General features: G+C 41.8%; 1 protein-coding gene and 1 long non-coding RNA gene across 2 annotated transcripts; one reads left to right on the top strand and one right to left on the bottom strand.

Annotated features, from left to right (window-relative positions):
- The first annotated feature begins 933 nt into the window (after positions 1-933).
- On the top strand, positions 934-3623 carry LOC118496432. The gene is made up of 4 exons (XM_036008079.1): positions 934-1127; positions 1336-1784; positions 1828-3226; positions 3536-3623. The coding sequence occupies exons 1-4, from the start codon at positions 934-936 to the stop codon at positions 3621-3623; spliced, it is 2130 nt and encodes a 709-aa protein (XP_035863972.1).
- A 13679-nt stretch (positions 3624-17302) lies between these two features.
- On the bottom strand, positions 17303-20122 carry LOC116041057. Its single transcript, XR_004102830.2, has 3 exons — positions 20111-20122; positions 19982-19987; positions 17303-17396 (listed from the first exon to the last, which is right to left on the bottom strand). It is a non-coding gene; the product is annotated as an uncharacterized LOC116041057 (long non-coding RNA).
- Positions 20123-21362: the final 1240 nt, after the last annotated feature.

Here is a 21362-nt window from a genome sequence, read left to right as displayed (position 1 = left end):
ATAAATCTGATAAATCAATGTCAATTATGAAAACATGCAGTGCTGTAGAGAACAGCTCAAAAGATTCAAATGGATCAAGGAAAGTGAGCATATCAGCATTATCTTCAAATCCGGTAACATGCCTATGCTGTGGAGAGAGTCACTCCATCCACAAATGGCAGAAGCTCTCCAGTAAGCCTGCAGAGGAAAAGAAAAGGTTTGTATTAGACAATAATCTGTGCTTTGGTTGTCTTAGGAGGGGACACATTTCAAAAGACTGCAAGAATAAAGCAGCTTGTGGGATATGTAAGAAACCTCATCCAACACCACTTCACGAGGACCGTTCTGCTGCATCTTCTTCTCATGCTATGCAAGCAGAAGAAAATATATCCTCCCTTTCCTGCTGCGTCGATAGAGGTGAAGGTGGGAGCACATCCATGATAGTGCCTGTTTGGATTTCTTCAATCAACACCCCTGAAACAGAGACCTTAGTGTATGCCCTACTAGATACACAAAGTAGCAACACTTTCGTAGACCAAGGGGTAAGTGAGAAGATGGGGGTGGGTTCAGAGCCAGTCAAGTTGAAGCTTACCACTATGATGGGAAAAGATTCCATTGTTCAGAGTGAAAGAGTCAGTGGGCTTAGAGTTAGAGGGTATACCTCAAAAAGCTTTGTCAACTTGCCACCTGCTTACACCAGAGACTTCATTCCACTTGAACGTTCTCACATTCCTACCCCTGAAACTGCCAAAAAGTGGAAACATTTGACCCAGATAGCACAGGAAATACCAGAGCTGATGGAGTGTGAGGTTGGACTCCTCATATGTCATCAGAGCCCTTGAAGCTGACTTCAAAGATACTAACCCGGGGGAAAAGAGCATATCACAAGATGACATTCAGTTCATGCATTTACTGAATGAAAGCATACATCAGAATGCAGATGGACACCTCGAGATGCCTCTTCCTTTTAAGACACGCCCACAACTGTCAGAAAATAAGCGACTGGCTCTGGTGCGGCTGAAGCAGCTGAAGGGAAAATTTGAGAGAAATCCCAGATTCAAGGATGACTACATTAAGTTCATGGACAGTGTGTTTAAAGATGGGGATGCAGAGAGAGCTGAGAACCAACCCAGGGCAGGATACGTCTGGTATATTCCTCACCAGGGAGTATATCACCCTAGAAAACCAGAAAAAAATCAGGGTTGTGTTTGATTGCTCCGCCAAGTATGAGGGTACAGCTCTGAATGATCACTTGTTAGCCGGACCCGACCTCACAAACGGATTGACAGGAGTACTCTGCAGGTTCCGCAAACACTCAATTGCACTGATCTGTGACGTTGAAAAAATGTTCCACAGGTTCCATGTAAGCCCAGAGGACAGAGACTACTTGCGATTCCTGTGGTGGGAAAACGGTGATACAAAGGCAGAGCCAAAAGAATATCGAATGCGGGTCCATCTGTTTGGAACAGCATCTTCTCCAGGCTGCGCAAATTATGGAATGAAGTACCTTGCAAGCCAAAACGAGAAGGATTATCCCGCAGCAGCCAACTTCATAAGGAAGAATTTTTATGTTGATGACGGGTTGATCAGTGTAGACTCTGTGGACACAGCCATCAAACTAGTCAGAGAAGCGCAAAATGTATGTGCCAAAGGGACATTACACCTCCACAAGTTCATCTCAAACAACAGAGAAGTCTTGGAGTCTATTCCTGACAGTGAACTAACTAGTGGAGTACAGGATGTGGCTCTCAATCATGAGGAACTCCCAGTCCAGACTGTGTTGGGAGTGAAGTGGAGTGCGAACAGTGACACATTCTCCAGCGTCACGGCGGGGAATTCTCTCCACAGTCGCCTCTGTATTTGACCCGCTAGGCTTCCTGGGTCCTTTCCTTCTACTGGGAAAGAAAATACTGCAGGAAATGTGCCAAAAGGGCATTGGATGGGACGAACAATTGCCTGCAGAATTAAAGCCTCGATGGGATAATTGGCTGAACGATCTAGAGAATCTGCAGAAACTTCAGATTCCAAGATGCTTTGTTCCTGAAAATATAGGGAAGGTACAGAGGATTGAACTGCATCACTTCTCGGATGCGAGTAGCTATGGGTACGGTCAGTGTTCATATATCCGAGTGGTGACAGAAGACAAAGTGCATTGCTCCTTAGTCATAGGTAAAGCCAGGGTTGCACCCACCAAAGTTGTAACCATACCTAGACTGGAGTTAACAGCTGCAGTGGTCTCTTCAGCAGTTGGCAGTATGTTAAAGGAGGAGCTGGAGCTCAAGATCGACCAAGAATACTTTTGGACAGACTCACAGGTAGTCTTAGGCTACATTAACAACGAGGCACGCAGGTTTCATGTTTTCGTTGCCAATCGAGTCCAACGAATCAGAGAAACAACAGACCCGGCCCAGTGGTACTACATTGACACTGACCAAAACCCGGCAGACCATGCTTCCAGAGGGCTCAAGGTGGCAGAGTTGATGAATTCATCGTGGCTCACTGGACCAAAATTCCTGTGGGAAAGAGAAATTGTCACCCAAAGGTCAACTCCACAGCTTATGGTGGGAGATCCAGAAGTCAAAGTGACACAAGCACTACAGACAAAAGTAGTTGAAGAGGACAATTTTCTGGAAAGACTGGGGCGTTTCTCAAAATGGCATACAACATTGAATGTTGTTGCTCGAATCCAGAAACTGGCAAAGAGAGCGAAAACAGCAGAGCCCATAAGTGTAGAAGACAGAAGGAAAGCCAGGCTTGTACTTGTGAAGTTAGCTCAAAAGAATGCCTTCAAAGAGGAAATACAAATGTTGAATCATGGTAAACTGCCACAAAACCATCAGTTGTTCCAGCTTGATCCAGTAATGCAAGACGGTGTTCTCAGAGTGGGAGGACGATTAAAGAAGGCCTGCTTACCTCATGACTTGAAGCATCCGGTAATCTTACCAAGAGATGGGGTGATTACACCTCTGATCATAGGTTACTGCCATGAAAAAAGTCAGCATCAAGGCAGAGGACAGACTCTCAATGAGCTCAGAGCACATGGTTACTGGGTAGTGGGTGGCAGCAAAATTGTGGCAAGTTACATCAAACAATGTGTCACATGCAGGAGAGCTCGAAGACCAACAGAAACACAAAAGATGGCAGATTTACCTGCTAACCGTGTTGATCCCTCACCACCATTCTCCTTCTGTGGGATGGATTGTTTTGGGCCCTTTCTCACTAAGCAGGGTCGTAAAGAGCATAAGAGGTACGGTCTGATATTCACCTGTATATCCTTAAGGGCAATTCACATTGAAATATTGGAAGATCTAACAACTGATGCATTCATAAACGCACTGCGGTGTTTTATAGCTATTCGTGGAGCTGTAAGACAAATCAGGTCAGATCGAGGCACAGATTTTGTGGGGGCAAAAAATTAACTCACAAAGGCTTTAAAAGAAGTTGATAAAGACAGACTGATGTCTTACCTGGCCGAAAAACATTGTGACTTTATCATGAACGTACCTGATGCCAGTCACATGGGAGGGGTTTGGGAACGGCAGATAAGGACAGTTAGGAGCGTCCTCAGCTGTGTCCTTTCCAAGAGTGCTGGAAGATTAGATGATGCGTCTTTAAGGACATTTTCTATGAAGCGATGTCAGTAGTAAACAGTCGCCCCCTCACTACTGACAGCATCAATGATCCCAAAAGTCTAGAACAGGGGTGGCGAACCTGTGGCTCTTGAGCCGTATGCGGCTCTTTGCCTGCTCCTGTGAGGCTCTTACTGTGTGGCTGGGGGCTGTGTCATTGGTTGATTGTTGTTTTTAACTTTTCTGAAACATACATTATTTCAGATAAGTAAAAAAAAACACATTTGAATGCATCTGCCAATACATTTGCCAATTATTTTAAAATGGAAAATAATGCAGCAAAGTTTTGAGGACAGATTCTGCAACCTGAGGAAAAACAGCGGCCACAGATCACCTTCCTCGTTAACCCTTTCACTGCTGAATCCGATTGTTTGAAAGCCCCTTTAGTGACAAATGAGTGAGAGAGTTGCTTCAAGTGGCCACAACAGAGTTCAAGCAAGACCTGAAAAGGATTGTGGATAACAAAGACTGTCAGGTTTCCCACTGAGTCAATCTAAGTGAGAAAAAAAACCTATGAAAACTGCTATGTAGTTGTCATTAGATCTGGAAGACACTGTTGCTGTTGTAGTGTGGACGTGCATGTGTTGTGTGGCTTTTTGCTATGGTGCGGTTTTTTTTGTGGCTCTTTATACCTAACTGGTTGGCCACCCCTGGTCTAGAACCACTTACTCCAAACCATTTGCTGACCATGAAAAGTTCTGTTCCGCTTCCTCCTCCAGGAAAATTTGTGGCAGAAGATGTGTATGCCAAGAAAAGGTGGCGCAGGGTACAGTACCTGACAGAACAATTCTGGAGTAGATGAAAGAAAGAGTATCTGGCAAACACAGACAACGCTGGCACTCTGCAAGGCGTAATGTGAAGGTTGGAGATATCGTCATTGTCAAAGAAGACGAGGTGCCCCGTAATGAGTGGAGAATTGGCAGGGTACTAGATGTTTGTAAAGACAAAGATGGGTTGGTGCGGAAAGTTACTGTACAAATGGGAAACAGAAAGCTCAGGAAAGAGGGTCAAAGACTTACTAGTTCATCCATTCTTGAACGACCTATTCATAAGTTAGTTGTACTTGTAGAAAACAACTAAAATGTGTTGTAATGGAACTAATCTCTAAGAACCTACAAGTAAGGAGAGTTTAAAGTGGCAGTGTTGACCTGAGAGGTATAAAATGCCAGTTTATTTTTGGAAATTACTAATTTATTTAAATGTTTCCATAAATGTGTCATAAATCATAGTAATTTGATGGGAGTGTAACTGTCTGAGGGACAGTGTTACTGAGTTTTCATGTTTATATTTTGCTAATTTCATTAGTGTTTGAATTCATACAGTAATTAAAAACATTAAAAATGTAATAGAGAGTTTAAAAAGGGATGTTGGATTTAAAATTGTACTAAAATATTTTACCTTAAAATATTTTTTGTTTAAATTTGTTGCTTTATTACAAATGTCATTTTTTGATGTTGAGGTCAAATGACCAGAGTTTAGTGAAGGCCTCACCTGTTGCATTGTGGGTTAGAGGAATACAGAGAGAGAGCCAACGTGGCTGCAGAGAAAAAATGTACGGCCTCAAACAAAGATTTTACACAGTCCAAGAGGGGCACACGGTAATTGTGCTTTTTGTATTTCAGCCTTGTCATATTTGTGTTTAATATTTGTTGTAATTTCTTTGCATTTAATGCTCTTTCTGTACTGTTGTGACGTTAACATTGTGGGGCCCGTCTACTTAAGGAAATATGCTTAAGAGACTGTAAAATGACTGAAAGAAGTATATTTGACTAATTGTATTTTATGTGTTTATTTTTCTTGTAGTTTTCACGGTGTCTTACGACGAAAAGGTGGAAATAAATGATCAAAGGACATCTGTATGATGCGTGGCCTTATTTAATTGGACCAGTGTATTTACAATGCCATTTGGACACGGTTTATGTAGAGACCTTTCTACGCTTGTTGTAAAAATAAATTGTTTATTTTAAATGTTAACAAAATATATGCAAATTCCGTGCGATTACGAGAGAATTGTGTTTTCATGTGTAGATTCCGTGATTCCGTCCGCGTTTTCCGCATCACAGAAATCATAGGGCCCTACAAAATGGAGCACATATGGAAAATCTGATCTGAATTTTCGGGCACTATGGTGCACTTGTTATAGGGAAGAAGATTCTTAAATAATGCGTTATGGGGATACATTATGTTGTATGAATCTACTCATGTAGATCTACAGATAAATAAAGGTAACAGTATAAATGTTGAAACATTTAAATTTCAGTGAAAAATGAGATGAATTTACAACATAAGCAATATTCCCACCCATGTAGAGAGCAGACCCATACTGTGCTTTATTCTGTGCAAGACAACGCATGAGGCTATTCAATCCAGGGTATGCATTGATGTTTTTCTCATGAAACCACTGCTCTCACCCCTGCCGAGTGGCCCAATAAATCCACAATGGCTGCTATGAATGGAGCTGCAATCAAGAGAGGAAAACAAACTAATGCCACAAAAGAAAAGGCCACAGGATCAACAAGGATCCACACAACATACTGCATTTCTGGTTTCTAGAAGTGGAGTTTCTTGTGTCTCTCTCTCTCTCTCTCTCACACACACACACACACACACACACAGTTTATAAACACCTGATCAGAAAACATGAGGTTTTCAAAGTATACTAGAAAATGCATTTCCTGCAGAAAATGTGTGTGAATGCTGAATAGCTAAATTGCTACTGGATTAATAGCTTAAATCCGTAAGAAGAAGTTGAAGTAGTGAGAATAGCTGGAAAAGTGGGAATGGTTTTAATATGTATGAATTTCATTTACAAGTTGAATAACACCACTAATGTAAAAATGATGTGGAATAATTAGTTTTTTTTTAGGTTTTTTTAATGCTAAAGCTTAACTGGATTTGTGTAAGAAAAAGGTGAAGTTGTAAGAAATGTGGAAAGTGATAATTGTTCTAATAATATTATATCTTTAAAAGTTTATTAATAGCCATATTGTATGAAAGTTGTAGGTGTTACAACAGTGGCAAGCAGTTCAACCGCAGTTCAGTGCAGCGTAGCGCAAATCTTATTCTTTTTTCTCTCTATTTTAAAATGAGTCGTGAAGACAACAGCAAAGCCCATCTTTACTCTAAATGAAATCAAACAAAGAAATGTTCTCCCCTCGTCTTAAAATTGTCAAAAATCAATACTAGAGTAACCTAGTCCTCTCTCTCTCTCTCTCTCTCTCTCTCTCTCTCTCTCTCTCTCTCTCAATTTCAAGTAGCTACAGAACAGTTCTGCTGGTATACAGCTGGACAGGAGTATGTGATGTTAGCTGTTCCCTGAATATAACGTGTAAAGCCCTGCCCATTTCTAGAACTTATGGTAATTGCAGAGCCATAGAGAGAGAAGAGTTGAGACACTCGATGTCACTAGCGGGGTGGTCACGTGATTCACGTAAGCCTGTATAGTTCCAAACAAGAACACAACACGAACAACCTTGAGGCGGATGGGCTACACCAGCAGAAGACTTCACCGGGTACCACTCATCTCCACTAAAAATAGGAAAATGAGGCTACAATTTATACAAGCTCACCAAAATTTGACCTTTCAAGACTGGAAAAATGTTGCCTGGTCTGATGAGTCTCGATTTCTGCTGAGACATTCAGATGGTAGAGTCAGAATTTGGCGTAAACAGAATGAGAACATGGATCCGTCATGCCTTGTTACCACTGGGCAGGCTGGTGGTGGTGTAATGGTGTGGGGGATGTTTTCTTGGCACACTTTAGGCCCCTTAGTACCAATTGGGCATTGTTTAAATGCTCAAATCATTTCAAATTGGTTTCTTGAACATGACAATGAGTTCACCGTACTAAAATGGCCCCAACAGTCACCAGATATCAACCCAATAGAACATCTTTGGGATGTGGTGGAACGGGAGCTTCGTGCCCTGGATGTGCATCCCACAAGTCTCCATCAATTGCAAGATGCTATCCTATCGATATGGGCCAACATTTCTAAAGAATGCTTCCAGCACCTTGTTGAATCAATGCCACGAAGAATTAAGGCAGTTCTGAAGGCGAAAGGGGGTCAAACACGGTATTAGTAGGGTGTTCCTAATAATCTTCAAGATGAGCGTATGTAGTATAATACTGGTCTGTAATACAAAAATTGTTTTCTTAAGGCATAATCTGTCATTAATGTTAGAGATGTTGATACATGATGATGATACATGATGATGATACCGATACTGGTATCGGCTCCGATACTGCCTAAAGCGCTGGTATCGGTATCGGGAAGTACTGGAGTTCATGCACCGATCCGATACCACGTTTTATGACCGTGGTCATATTGTTTCTTTGGTCTGCTGTGTGTGCTGTGTGTGCCCTGTGGTTTTTTTTCTGTTGTGTTTAATTTCACATGCAAATAGGTGTGTGCCATAGCCGTAAGAGGATTGGTGGAGAGGTTTCAGGCCCGACCCTGTGATTGGCTGCAGCTGGGGAAGCCACCCAGTTATAAGGAGCCAAGATGGCAGCCGTCGGTGGGCAGCAGGCATTCCTCGTCCTCCTCATCTCCCAACCGGCCACGCTTTTGCTTTGTGTAACTTTGCTTTAGATTAGATATTGTTTTTGGTTTGTTTAGTAAGGGTGGACCTCCAGGCGTGTTAATCTTGTTTTCTCCTGTTTTTGTTAGTTAGGGAGGTAAGTCTTTTGTAATTTGTTTTGCCCTTTTGTTTGTTAGGTTAGTCTTATCTCCCAGTCAGAATTGTTTTGTTTGTTATTTTGGTGGTAGGCCACCCTGAAGCCTTAAACGAATATATGTTATGTATATATTTTTTCGTTTTCTGTAAAATAAATAAGTTTATTGATACCTAACCACCTAAGTGTTTGTGGCTACTTGGGAGACGCGGAAGATGGGGCCTTTTCATGTTGCATCCTAGGCACCCCTAGACTGGGGCGTAACACCACGTAAGAAAGCCCTAAAGAAAATCTACATTAAAGTAGTTTATTTATGGTTTTTCCGTTATAACTGACAAACTGAAGAGAGACAGAAAGTTCTGGGGCGTTCATCGTTTGTGTTTGTTCATGTTTCACAAATAGTTTAACCTGAGCCAGACTGACAACAAAGATACAGAAAACATATCACATCCATATAGGGATAGTAGTATACAGTTGTTAAAACATAATAAAATATATGACACACTGTTATTGGATCGGTATTCAGTATCGGCCGATACACAAGTTCAGGTATCAGAATCGGTATCAGGAACAATCACCCAACAACAAGTTTAAAACACAAGAATAAAAACCTTCTTTTACTTCCAGAATGATTGTCAGGTCTTTTAAAAACAGATGTAGCAGCAGGGATGGGATTCATCCCAATACACGCGGAAGCCAGATGCTACGTGGAAATTTGCACCACGCCCTGCATACCCAGACCTCTGATTGACTGTTTACATCCCGTAAACACTCCCACAAGCACACTGACCAGACACACTCTCCCAAAGTCAATAATCAGAGATACAGCGCTACACGCCCCTCTGTGCTCCCTTCAGAGCAATCACCCATTCATAATCCCATAACCACCGTGTCTGTCCCCCGACTGAGACCGTTTAAACCAAACGCTAACAAAAGAGGTGCTATACTAAACAACCTAATTGGAATTAAAACAACCACTGCAACGATAGAACAGAATAGGAAAATCAAATGTGGACTATTAAATATTAGATCTCTGTCATCGAAAGCATTATTGGTAAACGAATTGATATCAGATAACCACATTGATTTATTCTGCCTCACCGAAACCTGGCTGGACGAATATGTTAGTTTAAACGAAGCCACTCCTCCCAGTCATAATAATATCCAAATTCCACGAGGCTCAGGCCGAGGAGGGGGAGTTGCAGCCATATTTGACTCGAGCCTGTTAATTAATCCTAAACCTAAACTAAATTATAACTCGTTTGAAAGCCTTGTTCTTAATCTTCAACACCCAACATGGAAAACAGTACAGCCTATTATATTTGTTGTTGTTTACCGAGCACCAGGTCCATATTCTGAGTTTTTATCTGAATTCTCAGAGTTTTTATCATGCGTAGTCCTTCAATCAGACAAAGTACTTATTGTAGGTGATTTTAATATCCATGTGGACGTTGACAGCAATAGCCTTAGTACTGCTTTCAATTCACTGCTAGATTCTATTGGTTTCAGTCAGAGGGTGCATAAGGCCACGCACTGTTTTAACCACACCCTCGACCTTGTGCTAGAATATGGCATCAAAATTGACGATTTAATAGTATTTCCGCAGAATCCTTTATTATCAGATCATTTTTTAATAACTTTCGAATTCCTACTACCAGACTATACGAAATTAAATAAAAGTTTCTACACTAGATGCTTATCTGACAGCGCTATAGCTAAATTTAAGGAAGATATTCCAACAGCACTTAACTCAATGTCATGCCTTAATATAACAGAGGACTGTTATGTTAACTCTAGTCCCTCCCAACTTGATAACTTTGTAGACACTGCTACGGCCTGCCTACGGACTACTTTAGACTTGGTTGCTCCTATCAAAAAGAAGATGATGAAGGAAAGGAAACTAGCACCTTGGTATAACTCCCAAACTCGCAAATTAAAACAAATCTCACGAAAACTTGAAAGTAAATGGCGTTCCACCAAACTGGAAGAATCTCGTGTGGATTGGTAAGATAGTCTAAAAAATTATAGGAGGGCCCTCAGAAAGGCCAGATCAGACTATTACTCAATACTAATAGAAGAAAATAAGAACAACCCAAGGTTTCTTTTCAGCACTGTAGCCAAGCTGACAAAGAGTCATAGCTCTGTTGAGCCATCTATTCCTATAGCTCTGAGCAGTGATGACTTCATGACCTTTTTTAATGATAAAATTATAACAATTAGAGAAAAAATTCATCACCTTCTGCCCACAGCTTCTAACGGCTCACCATTGGGCGCAGGAGGGCTAGAGAGAACGATAAGACCTGATACTTATTTAGACGGCTTTTATCCTTTAGACCTCCAACAATTAATGTTAAGGGTCTCTTCAGCTAAGCCAACTACCTGTCTCTTAGACCCCATTCCAACGAGGCTACTTAAAGAAGCACTACCCGTGGTCAATACCACATTACTAGATACGATCAATATGTCCTTATTAACGGGTCACGTACCGCAGTCTTTTAAAGTAGCTGTGATAAAACCTATTCTGAAAAAACCCACCCTCGACCCTGAGGTCTTAGCCAACTATAGACCTATATCTAACCTCCCGTTTCTCTCCAAAATCCTTGAGAAGGTAGTCGCTAATCAATTGTGTGACTTTCTGCATAGAAATAGTCTATTTGAAGACTTTCACTCAGGATTTAGAAAGCATCATAGCACAGAGACGGCACTGGTGAAAATCACTAACGACCTTCTAACTGCTGCTGACAAAGGACTTGTCTCCGTACTTGTCTTATTAGATCTTAGTGCTGCATTCGACACTATTGACCATACCATCCTCTTACAGAGACTGGAACATTTAGTTGGCATTAAAGGAATCGCACTAAGCTGGTTTAAGTCCTATTTTTCTGAGCGATCCCAATTTGTTAATATTAACGATAAACCATCCAAATACGCTAAAGTTAGCCATGGCGTTCCTCAAGGCTCAGTGCTTGGACCAATTCTATTCTCTTTATATATGCTTCCTCTAGGCAATATTATTAGGAAACACTCAATTAACTTTCACTGTTACGCAGACGACACCCAATTATATCTGTCAATCAAGCCAGACGAAAGCGGTCAGTTAGCTAAACTTCAAGCGTGCATTAAAGATATAAAATCCTGGATGACCCACAATTTTCTGATGTTAAACTCAAACAAAACGGAAGTTATTGTGCTGGGACCCAAGCACCACCGAACTTCATTATCTAAATATATAGCTACCCTAGATGGTATTGCCCTGGCCTCCAGCACTACTGTCAGAAATCTAGGAGTCATTTTTGACCAGGATCTATCCTTTAACGCCCACTTAAAACAAACCTCAAGAACAGCCTTTTTCCATCTTCGTAACATTGCCAAAATCAGGAACATCCTGTCTCAAAACGATGCTGAAAAACTAGTCCATGCATTCGTAACTTCCCGGCTGGACTACTGTAATTCTTTACTATCAGGCTGCTCAAATAAGTCCCTCAAGACCCTCCAGCTGATCCAGAATGCTGCAGCACGTGTTCTGACAAGAACTAACAAAAGAGATCACATTTCTCCTGTATTAGCTTCCCTGCATTGGCTTCCTGTAAAATCCAGGATTGAATTTAAAATCCTTCTCCTGACCTACAAAGCACTAAATGGTCAAGCACCATCATACATAGAAGAGCTCTTAGTACCTTATTGTCCCACTAGAGCACTGCGCTCCCAGAACTCAGAGCTACTTGTGGTTCCTAGAGTCTCTAAAAGTAGAATGGGAGCCAGAGCCTTCAGCTACCAGGCTCCTCTCCTGTGGAACCAGCTCCCAACTTGGGTTCGGGGGGCTGACACCGTCGCCACATTTAAGAATAAACTGAAAACCATCATCTTTGATAAAGCTTATAGTTAGGGAGTGAGGAGTTGCAGCATAGTAGAGTAGAGTAGAGGGAGGCAGGAAGTACAAGCCCGTTCCGGCAGGGGAGAGTACGAGCCCGGTCCAGGGCCCCTCTCTTTAGCCTGCCTCTCTTAGTTATGCTATTATAACTCTAGACTGCTGTGGGAAGCTCCTTCCAAGGACACAATGAGCCGCTCCCTCTTCTCGCTTTCACTTGTCTCCTTTTGTGTGCATCTTAGTCCCAGAAATGCCTGTTACTAACCTAGCTCTGGGGAGTTTTCTCCCCGGAGTCCCTTTGCTTCTTCTTCACCCAGAACATCGCCTTGGAATTGGGTGGCACCTACACCGGGGTCCTGGGTGCAGCTGACGCTATGGACTTACTACACCCTGCTACGCTCTGCGTTTTCCCGCAGTGTCCGACTGCGTCCTGCCGCGTCCAACCGCGTCCACCCAGGCTGCTGTGCCACACTACACCCCGTAACGCCCTGCTGTGCCCTACTATGACATGAACTACTATGACTACCATTGTGATCACTGTTTCACTATCTTTATTATGACTATTATTGCAACCATTCACCACTCCCCCAACTGGTGCCGTCAGACACTGCCTACCAAGAGTCTGGGTCTGTCCGAAGTTTCTTCCTAACAAAAAAGGGAGTTTTTCCTTGCCACTGTCGCAATAGCTACTGCTAATGCTTGCTCTTGAGGCAACCACTGTAATAGTTGGGGCTTCGTAAAGTACAGAGTTTGGTCTAGACCTACTCTATCTGTAAAGTGTCTCGAGATAACTCTTGTTATGATTTGATACTATAAATAAAATTGAATTGAATTGAATGTACACTAGAACAGATAGCTAAAGTCAAAACAGGGCTTCATCTTCAAATGTGAGCAAATAAAAAAACACAAGCTGCTTATTTTCCATCTTAAGTCAAACTATAAATATTATATACAGTTAATAAATGGACCAGTTTATATTATTATTATTATTGCACTACAATATTAAAAGTAGCCTAACTATTGTTTATCAAAGTGTCACAGAACATTCATTTGCTACTCTGCTTTCTCAATCGCAAAGTAGCAACAGTCCATTCAGCATTTAGTGTCCAGTCCATTTCTTCTTATGAGGCATGAGTTGACCACACAACCATGGTAATTTAAGACTAAGCCATACACAAAATATCAAATATATTAAAGAATAACAACTCATTACGCTTGGATGAATGAATGAAATAGTATTATTTTTTAAACAATGAGTGAGACAACAAGAAGTGTGTGTGTGTGTGTGTGTGTGTCTCTACTTGGAAAAACAAGAACAAAGTGATGGAACAGGAATGAATATTGTGTGTATATATAAGTGTTAGAGAGAAATACGGTGGGGGAAAGGAGACAAAAAAGAATTAATTTGGCGCTAAGAAAGAGGAACAATTTAGTTAACCAGAAGTTCACACAGAAATGTTTAACAGAGACCAAATTAGTCTTTAAATTTAATTGGGGAAGAAATTAGTCACACTACTGTCTGTGTAATAAACATTTTAAAGCTCATTATGGCTTATGATATTTTTTTGTGTGGAATAATTTGTATTCATACATGTAATCCAACAGCCCTTTCAAGATGACCTTGAACTAAACAATAATAGTTAGCATTAAATGACTCCTGTATTGCTCCTCATTTTCCCAGAGGCTTGCAGTACACCGCGGGACCCCGGTCTATCCCAGCAGAGCTGTCCGCCGTTAGGTGCACAGCAGTCGGAGCAACGTCTTCCGCTATGTGCAGCCCGAATCCCCTGATGATCCAACATAAAACAAGCAGAACACAAGGATACAATCGTGGCAGATGATAAAGATCAGTATATGCATCATAAAGGGCCTCTGATATAGTATAGAGAGTTGACAATTCAAAAGAGGTAGCTATTTAATAAATTTACCTCTGGAGATACCTTCACAGCTGGCGAAGTCGAGCTAACAAACTAGCAGGCAATCGGTCGTCTACCAAGAAACAAATATATATATAGGCTAATTACGTTGTGCACATACAAATAAAGATCAGTATATGCATCATAAAAGGGCCTCTGATAAAATATAGACAGTTGACAATTCAAAAGAGGTAGCTATTTAATCAACTTACCTCAGAAGTTACTCGACAGCCAGCAATGGAAATGAATGATGTCCAACGCCGCAGAATGGATTTTTGGAACTATTTGAGACTGCATACCCCGGAAGTAGGCGGCAAAATGCGTACAACGGAGTCCAATGGGAGTGTCGCCACTCTGTCTTTCTCTAGCACTCTGGGTAATCCCCCCAGCTCCCAGGTTAACCCAGGTGATCTCTGAATTGTCATACCAGGGATATATCCATGTTGACTGTAAACTTAAAATGTAATAACTTATAACAACTTTTTTCACCAGTCGTTTAGTGTTTAACGACAAATAGAAGAAACACTTGATGGCTGAAAGAGTATTTTACAACAACATTGAATGCAACACAAACGTACTGAGCCGGACCCAAACGCAAAACTAAGTCCCGTCACTGTTGCCGTTTATCCGACAGCGGCAGTGTCCATGCTGTCTTAAAGGCCAGCTAGTCTCCTCTGTGTCTTTAGCTGTAAACATATGTCCCTGTGTTGTCCTTTCCAGTGAAATAGTCACACTTTACATCGTTTAGCTGTCAGCATTTTACCGCGTTTAAGACAGCTATCGTTACTACCTAACGGGAGCCTTAAGGCAGTTGGGCTGATCAGTCTCCCCCAGTTGGTCAAAAAAGTGCCTCGGAACACACCAAAGCGACGAGACGTAATACGTCTCCATAACAGCAGGCGGCGCTAATCTGTATTGTCGCCCAAAAATGAAAACCGGCAGCTGATTGGACGAACGCGTCACGTGGGTCTGGTTTCTCCGGAAATTCAAAGACAGACTGTCATTGCGGCTTGTTCAGAATACAATCTGATATTGTACTAAAATAATTCACCAAAACGTGTTTCTGAAAACATTTTAAGCGAGAAATAGGCCACGCAGTTGCTGAATCTGTCTTCATTTCAGATCAACAAAGGTCAGTTTAAAAGATTTTCTAGTCACGCTCATTCCGCTCCCAGTTTCCGGGTTAGCACTCTACCAATCAGATGGGTCATTTGAGACCGACTGCTGGTAGTGCCCGCCCTGCCGATTATATGTGTCAAATCGGCCAAAATGAAGGACGACGGCCCCTCGGACGGACGACGGCACGGAACACACCGAATAGACTCGAGTCACTGACCTCGCCAGACTGTCCAACGGCCGATTATCGGCTCTGTGTGTCCACACCTTAACGTTACCTGCTGTATGTTAGCTAGTGTCATGCCCTAGGCTGTTTAAAAATTGCATTACATTTATTAAATTTGAAGAATTTGGCATGTTCTTGCCTCGGTATATGTTTTGCAAGACAAAGCCATACACTGGGCCACTTAGTCAAGATAAGGCTTATCGAGGAGACAAAATTCACATATATCTAAACTGTGACATGCATGTATCTGTCTGTCAGAGAAAATTAGCTACTTTTTGTTTTGGGGACTCTTTCACTAGGTATCACTGCATCCTAAAGTGTTATGTGTGAGTTTCTGAAGAGATCACAGACTGGAAGGTGAGATAAGCAGATTTGATTTTCTGGTACAGTAAATAAGAGACAAAGTATATTAATTAAAATGTGCCATTTGGCTTTGCCATTCAAAAAGCTCATCAAGGTATACAATCACTCGGTGTGCCATTTTTTAAGTGAAATAGCTAATATCCAAATGCTGAAATCATATGAACTAAACAAAGTACTTGTGCTGGGATTTACATAAGAACCTACTTTCTTTTTTTCAAACTGGCAGGGTCAGCCCTTTCTTGTAGAATGCGTATGTGGCCTCGTCCTCCTATGATTCCATCGTCTTCAAACTCTCCAATCAGTGCAATCAGTCAAGACCAGTGCAATCACCGTGCCCAACAAATAGAGCTAAAATGATTGTCAGTGTCCTACAAAGAATGCTACATCTCCAAAAAACTACTTCTCAGCCACTGAGCATTGCTTGATTTTTTTTCCCAACTCACGGTGACAGAGGCAGATTTCTCAAGGAAAAGTCATATGTTTAAGATGCATTATGCTTTCTGTTTCAAAGATACTCTGTTTTTTCTTTTGGGGATTCTGGTTGTTTGTTCTTGTCCACTTACATTAAAATTCCCCAATCAATGCAGTCAAGCCAGGCATGGATCACGGTATAACGGTGGCTGAGTGGACAGACTACTTTCACACCATTACCAATTAGTCTCCCAGACCTTGTTATATATAAACACATATGTCAGGATCCGAAACTGAATACAATGGTAATAACTTGAAATTAGATGAATAGACCTAAACTTTGTTGCTGAGTCCAGTGGGGATTCAGTGACTTCAGCTGTGAAGTTGTTCCAGATGAACAGCTTTGGGTGACAATGAATAGACCACGTACTGTATCCAAGACACAAGGCAGAGGAAAATCACTTGCTCTGTATGATCAGCAAAAATGTTTGAGGACAATTAAGAAGAAAAAAAAAATGTTTTACACAGTTCTGTATAAAAATGAGCCCAACAGTTGTTACATTTGTCCATTTATAAACCATGAATGTTTAAAGTTTTGTTCCAATCTGTCAGGTAAATGTTCTGACATTTCACTGGATATGTAAAACATGGACTGCTGGTGGCACTACACGAAAAGTCAGGGATTCACTTAAGAATTGATCCTCTGGGGGCCATGAATGGCTGTACCAACCAATAGTTGCTGAGATATTTCAGTCTGGACGTGGAACAACAGACAGACAGACAGAAAGACAGACAGACAGACAGACAGACATTGCTGTTAGCATTGCTAAAAATTATGGTTTTATGAGGAGTTACGTGCTACAACTTTATCTTGATGAACAGCGGGTGAGTGCAGTGACTTCCAGAAGTCATGTTGCAACTGTGAGATTGCCAGGAAACCAGTGGATGTTACAGCAAGTGCTGGAGGAGATTTATCTTAAAATATGGACAATCCCCAGGAACACGTTTGAATTTTTTAATAAAACGGATTAAATTAAAACCTCAATGAGAGATTTCACAAAGTGTTGAAAGCTGTTGGAACAGTGGTTGGCCCATATATGACATTGGGACTTGGGCTCTTTATACCAGTGGTTCTCAAAGTGGGGTCCGGGGACGCCCAGGGGTCCTTGAAGGGGTTCCAGGGAGTCCCCAACAAAAAGGGGAATACTTTATTTTCACTATAATTTCATCCATAAGTAACACAATGAGAGATTGTATGACTATTTTGCTCATGGGTTGCATTCACTTTCTGTAATAAAACATCTAAATGCAAAAATTCTATTAGGTAGGGGACCCCGGGACAAAGTCTTATCAGATGGGGGTCCGTGGTCTAATTTTTGTCAGTTTAGGGGTCCTTGATGTGAATAAGTTTGAGAACCACTGCTCTATACCATCCATTGAATTAGCTTGTGCAGCTTTTTGTCCATGTAAATCACTCATGACTCAGTTTGTCACTCTGTTTTTTTTCCCCATAAAGAGTTTCACCTAGCAGCACTACTGTTGAAGGAAGGTCTCATTGTTCTGGAGGTGTAAAGGACGACCTGTCCTACGCTATGTAGCTTAGCGCACTCGTCTCCCCTCTGTCTCCCCTTCTCACTCTCTCTCCTCCACAAAACTACCCCACCTCGCTCCCAGTGGGGGACTGGTGCCATGTGGTGATGAATAGTCAGATCAGAGGCAGGAGGACGCACAATGTAGGTCGAGCTCCAGGGGTTGTCGTCTACTGGCGCGCGTGCGCGCGCGCGCACGTGTGTGTGTGTGTGTGTGTGTGTGTGTGTGTGTGTGTGTGTGTAAGCGTCAAGGCACTTGGGGTGAGGGGGGGTACATGCTGCTCTCCAGTGAGTAGTGGTGTTGTGGGGGGGTGAGGTGGGGGTGATGGAGAGTGTGCATACCTGCTACAGCATGATGTATGGGGTGTTCATACCCCCCTATACACCTGTTCCCGTTGCCTATTCAGTCTTTGCCGCGCGCACACACACACACACACACACACACACACACACACACACGGTGTAGATAATCAGCTCATTTGTTATGTTGCAGTTAGATTAGCGTATGAACATATGCATGATGATGAACTGCACTGCACCAGAGCGACAACCTTGTTCTGTAGGACCACAAAGTCACATGGAGAAAGATGGGCTAATAAACGACAGTGAACTGAACTTCAATTACTTTGGGGTCAGAGGAAGCTGGGGTACAGTGGTGAATGGGAGGTACAGGATGGGTGCTCGGCATAGGCAGATAACTTGAGTTAAGGCACATATCAGTATGGGGACAGAAAACATTGGACCGGTGTGTCCTTACTTGGAAGTGGAATGGGGTGGATGGTCAGTAGGGGTGGGGGGTGGGGCTGGGAATCGTAGGTATTGCTAGGTATTAAAATGTATTATTTCCCCTAGAATAGATATTTTTTATTTATTTATTTTCCCAATTATTCACTTAAATATTTTCCGTTTATACGGTACCTCCTACGACTACTACATTAATTCCGTTTCCAGCAAAACAGACTGAAAGTAGAAAATGCAGAAAATACATGTTATGTACTTCTTTACAAATTAAATAAATGTCAGACTGACTGACTTGTGATGTTTATAATTTAGTTTAGTTATGTTAGAACACAATTAGCCTAGTTTTCAGAAATGTCTCATGATATTATTATTCAACTTTGGTTTTTGCAGAAGGAGGAAAAGAAAATCGCAACACTCAATGCAATCGAATCGCAATAAATGAAGATCGCAAGACAAATCGAATCAGCACACATGTAAGGTGAAAGAATCGAATCGGGACCAAAGCATATCGTCCCAGCCCTAATGGTTAGTACTTGGGAATAGGTTTTTCATTAGCTCCAAGAGATTATCTGTTAAAAAAAAAAAAACATTACTTCCTGAAATATTGAAAAGCCAGTAAGAGGTGAATCAGAGAGGTAGCAAAAAAACACTGTGTGCTCAGTTTGTGAACAAATCACAATTTAAATATTCTGCAGATTGTAATGTCAGTTTTCTCAACAATGCCATTACAGAATGTAAGCTGGTAAATACTTCTTGCAGGGATACACCTTGTGAGTCGTAGTTAACTTTGCCCCCAAGTTTTTAAGTACATAGTCTTGTACCTTTAACTTTTCATCAAAGAACTTTTTAATCAAGATATTTTTTTACCGCAGTTGTTCATCTTTTGCATTGTTGATTCAACCAGGAGAGTTCCCTGCCGAGCCAAGCTGTACAAAGTGCTCCAACTGTGAGTCACGCAACACGGTGAACATGACTTTACACTGCTAGCTTAGCAGGCTATCCTTTAGCATGTAGCAGCCACAATCATTCGTCAGTTGTTGAGTGGAGGAAGAGTTCCTGTGGAGCACAGCGTCACTCTGAAGAACTACATTCACATACAAAGCAGAGCCAGATCTTCACATAGACCTGGATGTTCCCGTGGAATAGTGTACTAGACTTGTACTTGGGGTATTATGCTGGGACACAAGTACTTTTTGTTATTCCTTCTCTTATTTCAATCAGACAAATATAACCACCTTCTGCACATTTACTCTGATTTGTCTTGTTCTTTCACTTTTTCATGTTTCATTATTCTCGTCAAACCAGCACTTTCTGGTCCGAAACATTTTACAGCAGTCCGTCTTACTTTTGAGCCCCCCCACTCCTCTCTTCTTAGTGCAACACTGTACTAAAACAGCAAGGAGGCACACCCCCAAAGCCTTTTCATCTTCACTCCGTTTCTCTCTCTCATCTGCCTTCTCTCGTGTACCGACCTCAATCTGTCTGTCTCTGTTAGCTACCGTCTGCGACAATAACTCCGTAATACACTCAAGTGGGGAAAACCTCGAAGTGGCGTCTTCCCTCTTCTCTCACAGTCATTCCACTGACTTCATTGGCCGGACTGTTTACCAGAAACAATATCACCGAAGCAGAATTCAAAACAAGCAACGGGAGCGTGTTTAACAGAGTACAGATACATGCTATGTTGTACATTTTAGCACTGACACCTATGTGAGCAAATGTATGTGTGTGTGTGTGTGTGTGTGTGTTCACTACTGTATCTGTGCCGGTCTCATAGAACAAAACAAAACAGAGCAGAGCAGATTTGCGCTATCATCCCCAGGCAGGCCGCTGCTCTCGGTCTCTGCTCAGTTACCTGTTGGTCCTCATATAATTACCACAGCCACACTCATCCATCACAGCATTGTTGCGGTGTACACCGGGCCCATTCTTTCTCTGGCTCAGCAGTGTTACATAAAGAAACAATAACAAAGTCTAAACAAGCACCATCCACCAGAACTGGGGGGAGGAGGCAAAGGGGGAAGGACATAGGCAGGCAAATCACGCACACGCACACACACACACACACAAAATAGTATAGTATAGTGCAGGTTGTCTCTTTTTTGTCCTTGTTGGACGTATGTAATGACAACTGATACGCTGCGAGCTGGAGACTGAAATATTAGAAACACCTGGTCTTTCTCTGCAATAGATGGAGCAGGGCGAGGTTTGATCCATGACAGAATTCGATTTAAATCACTATTACCTGTGAAGGGCAGAAGGCTAAAGAGGGATTTTTAACTCCTGCAGATATGTGCAACATGGTGGAACAGTGGTTCATATCTCAGTAAAAATATCTAACTCGGAACTGGAAGAAAGCAGGGCAAAAAATGTATATGGAAATTCATTTCAAGCTTGGGGAAACCATTTCAATCAATTTTTTTTTTTTTTTTCACAAAATGCAGCAAGGATTGAAACAGCTTGAAAACAGTTGAGCAAACACTATCAAAGGACCTGAGTGGTGCTTTCATATTTCAAAATGTGGGTCATCACATATGCTTTACCTAAACAAAAGCACTGGCATCTACTTTTAGTAATCAGTTTCAACACAGATAGATCAGAAATGTCTGAACACTAATTCATCTGCTCCTGCTGTTTTTCTGTTTCTTGGCAGGGACAGACAAAATCCACACACTAGTTTAGTTGACTCCCCTTGCTTCACCTAGTAGCAAGTAGGGTTGGGTATCGTTTGGGTTTTTTTCTGATACCGGTGCTAAAGTGATACTTTTAAAACGGTGCCGGTGCCTAAACGGTGCCTGAACTGGAGCCTGAACTGGTACTTTTAAAATAATTTTTCCAAAAAAATTTTAAAAA

Source organism: Sander lucioperca, chromosome 12 (genome assembly GCF_008315115.2).
Source record: "Sander lucioperca isolate FBNREF2018 chromosome 12, SLUC_FBN_1.2, whole genome shotgun sequence".
NCBI classification, from domain to species: Eukaryota; Metazoa; Chordata; class Actinopteri; order Perciformes; family Percidae; genus Sander; species Sander lucioperca.
The sequence above is the reverse complement of the archived record's forward strand: the minus strand, read 5'-3'. Positions and strand labels throughout refer to the sequence as shown.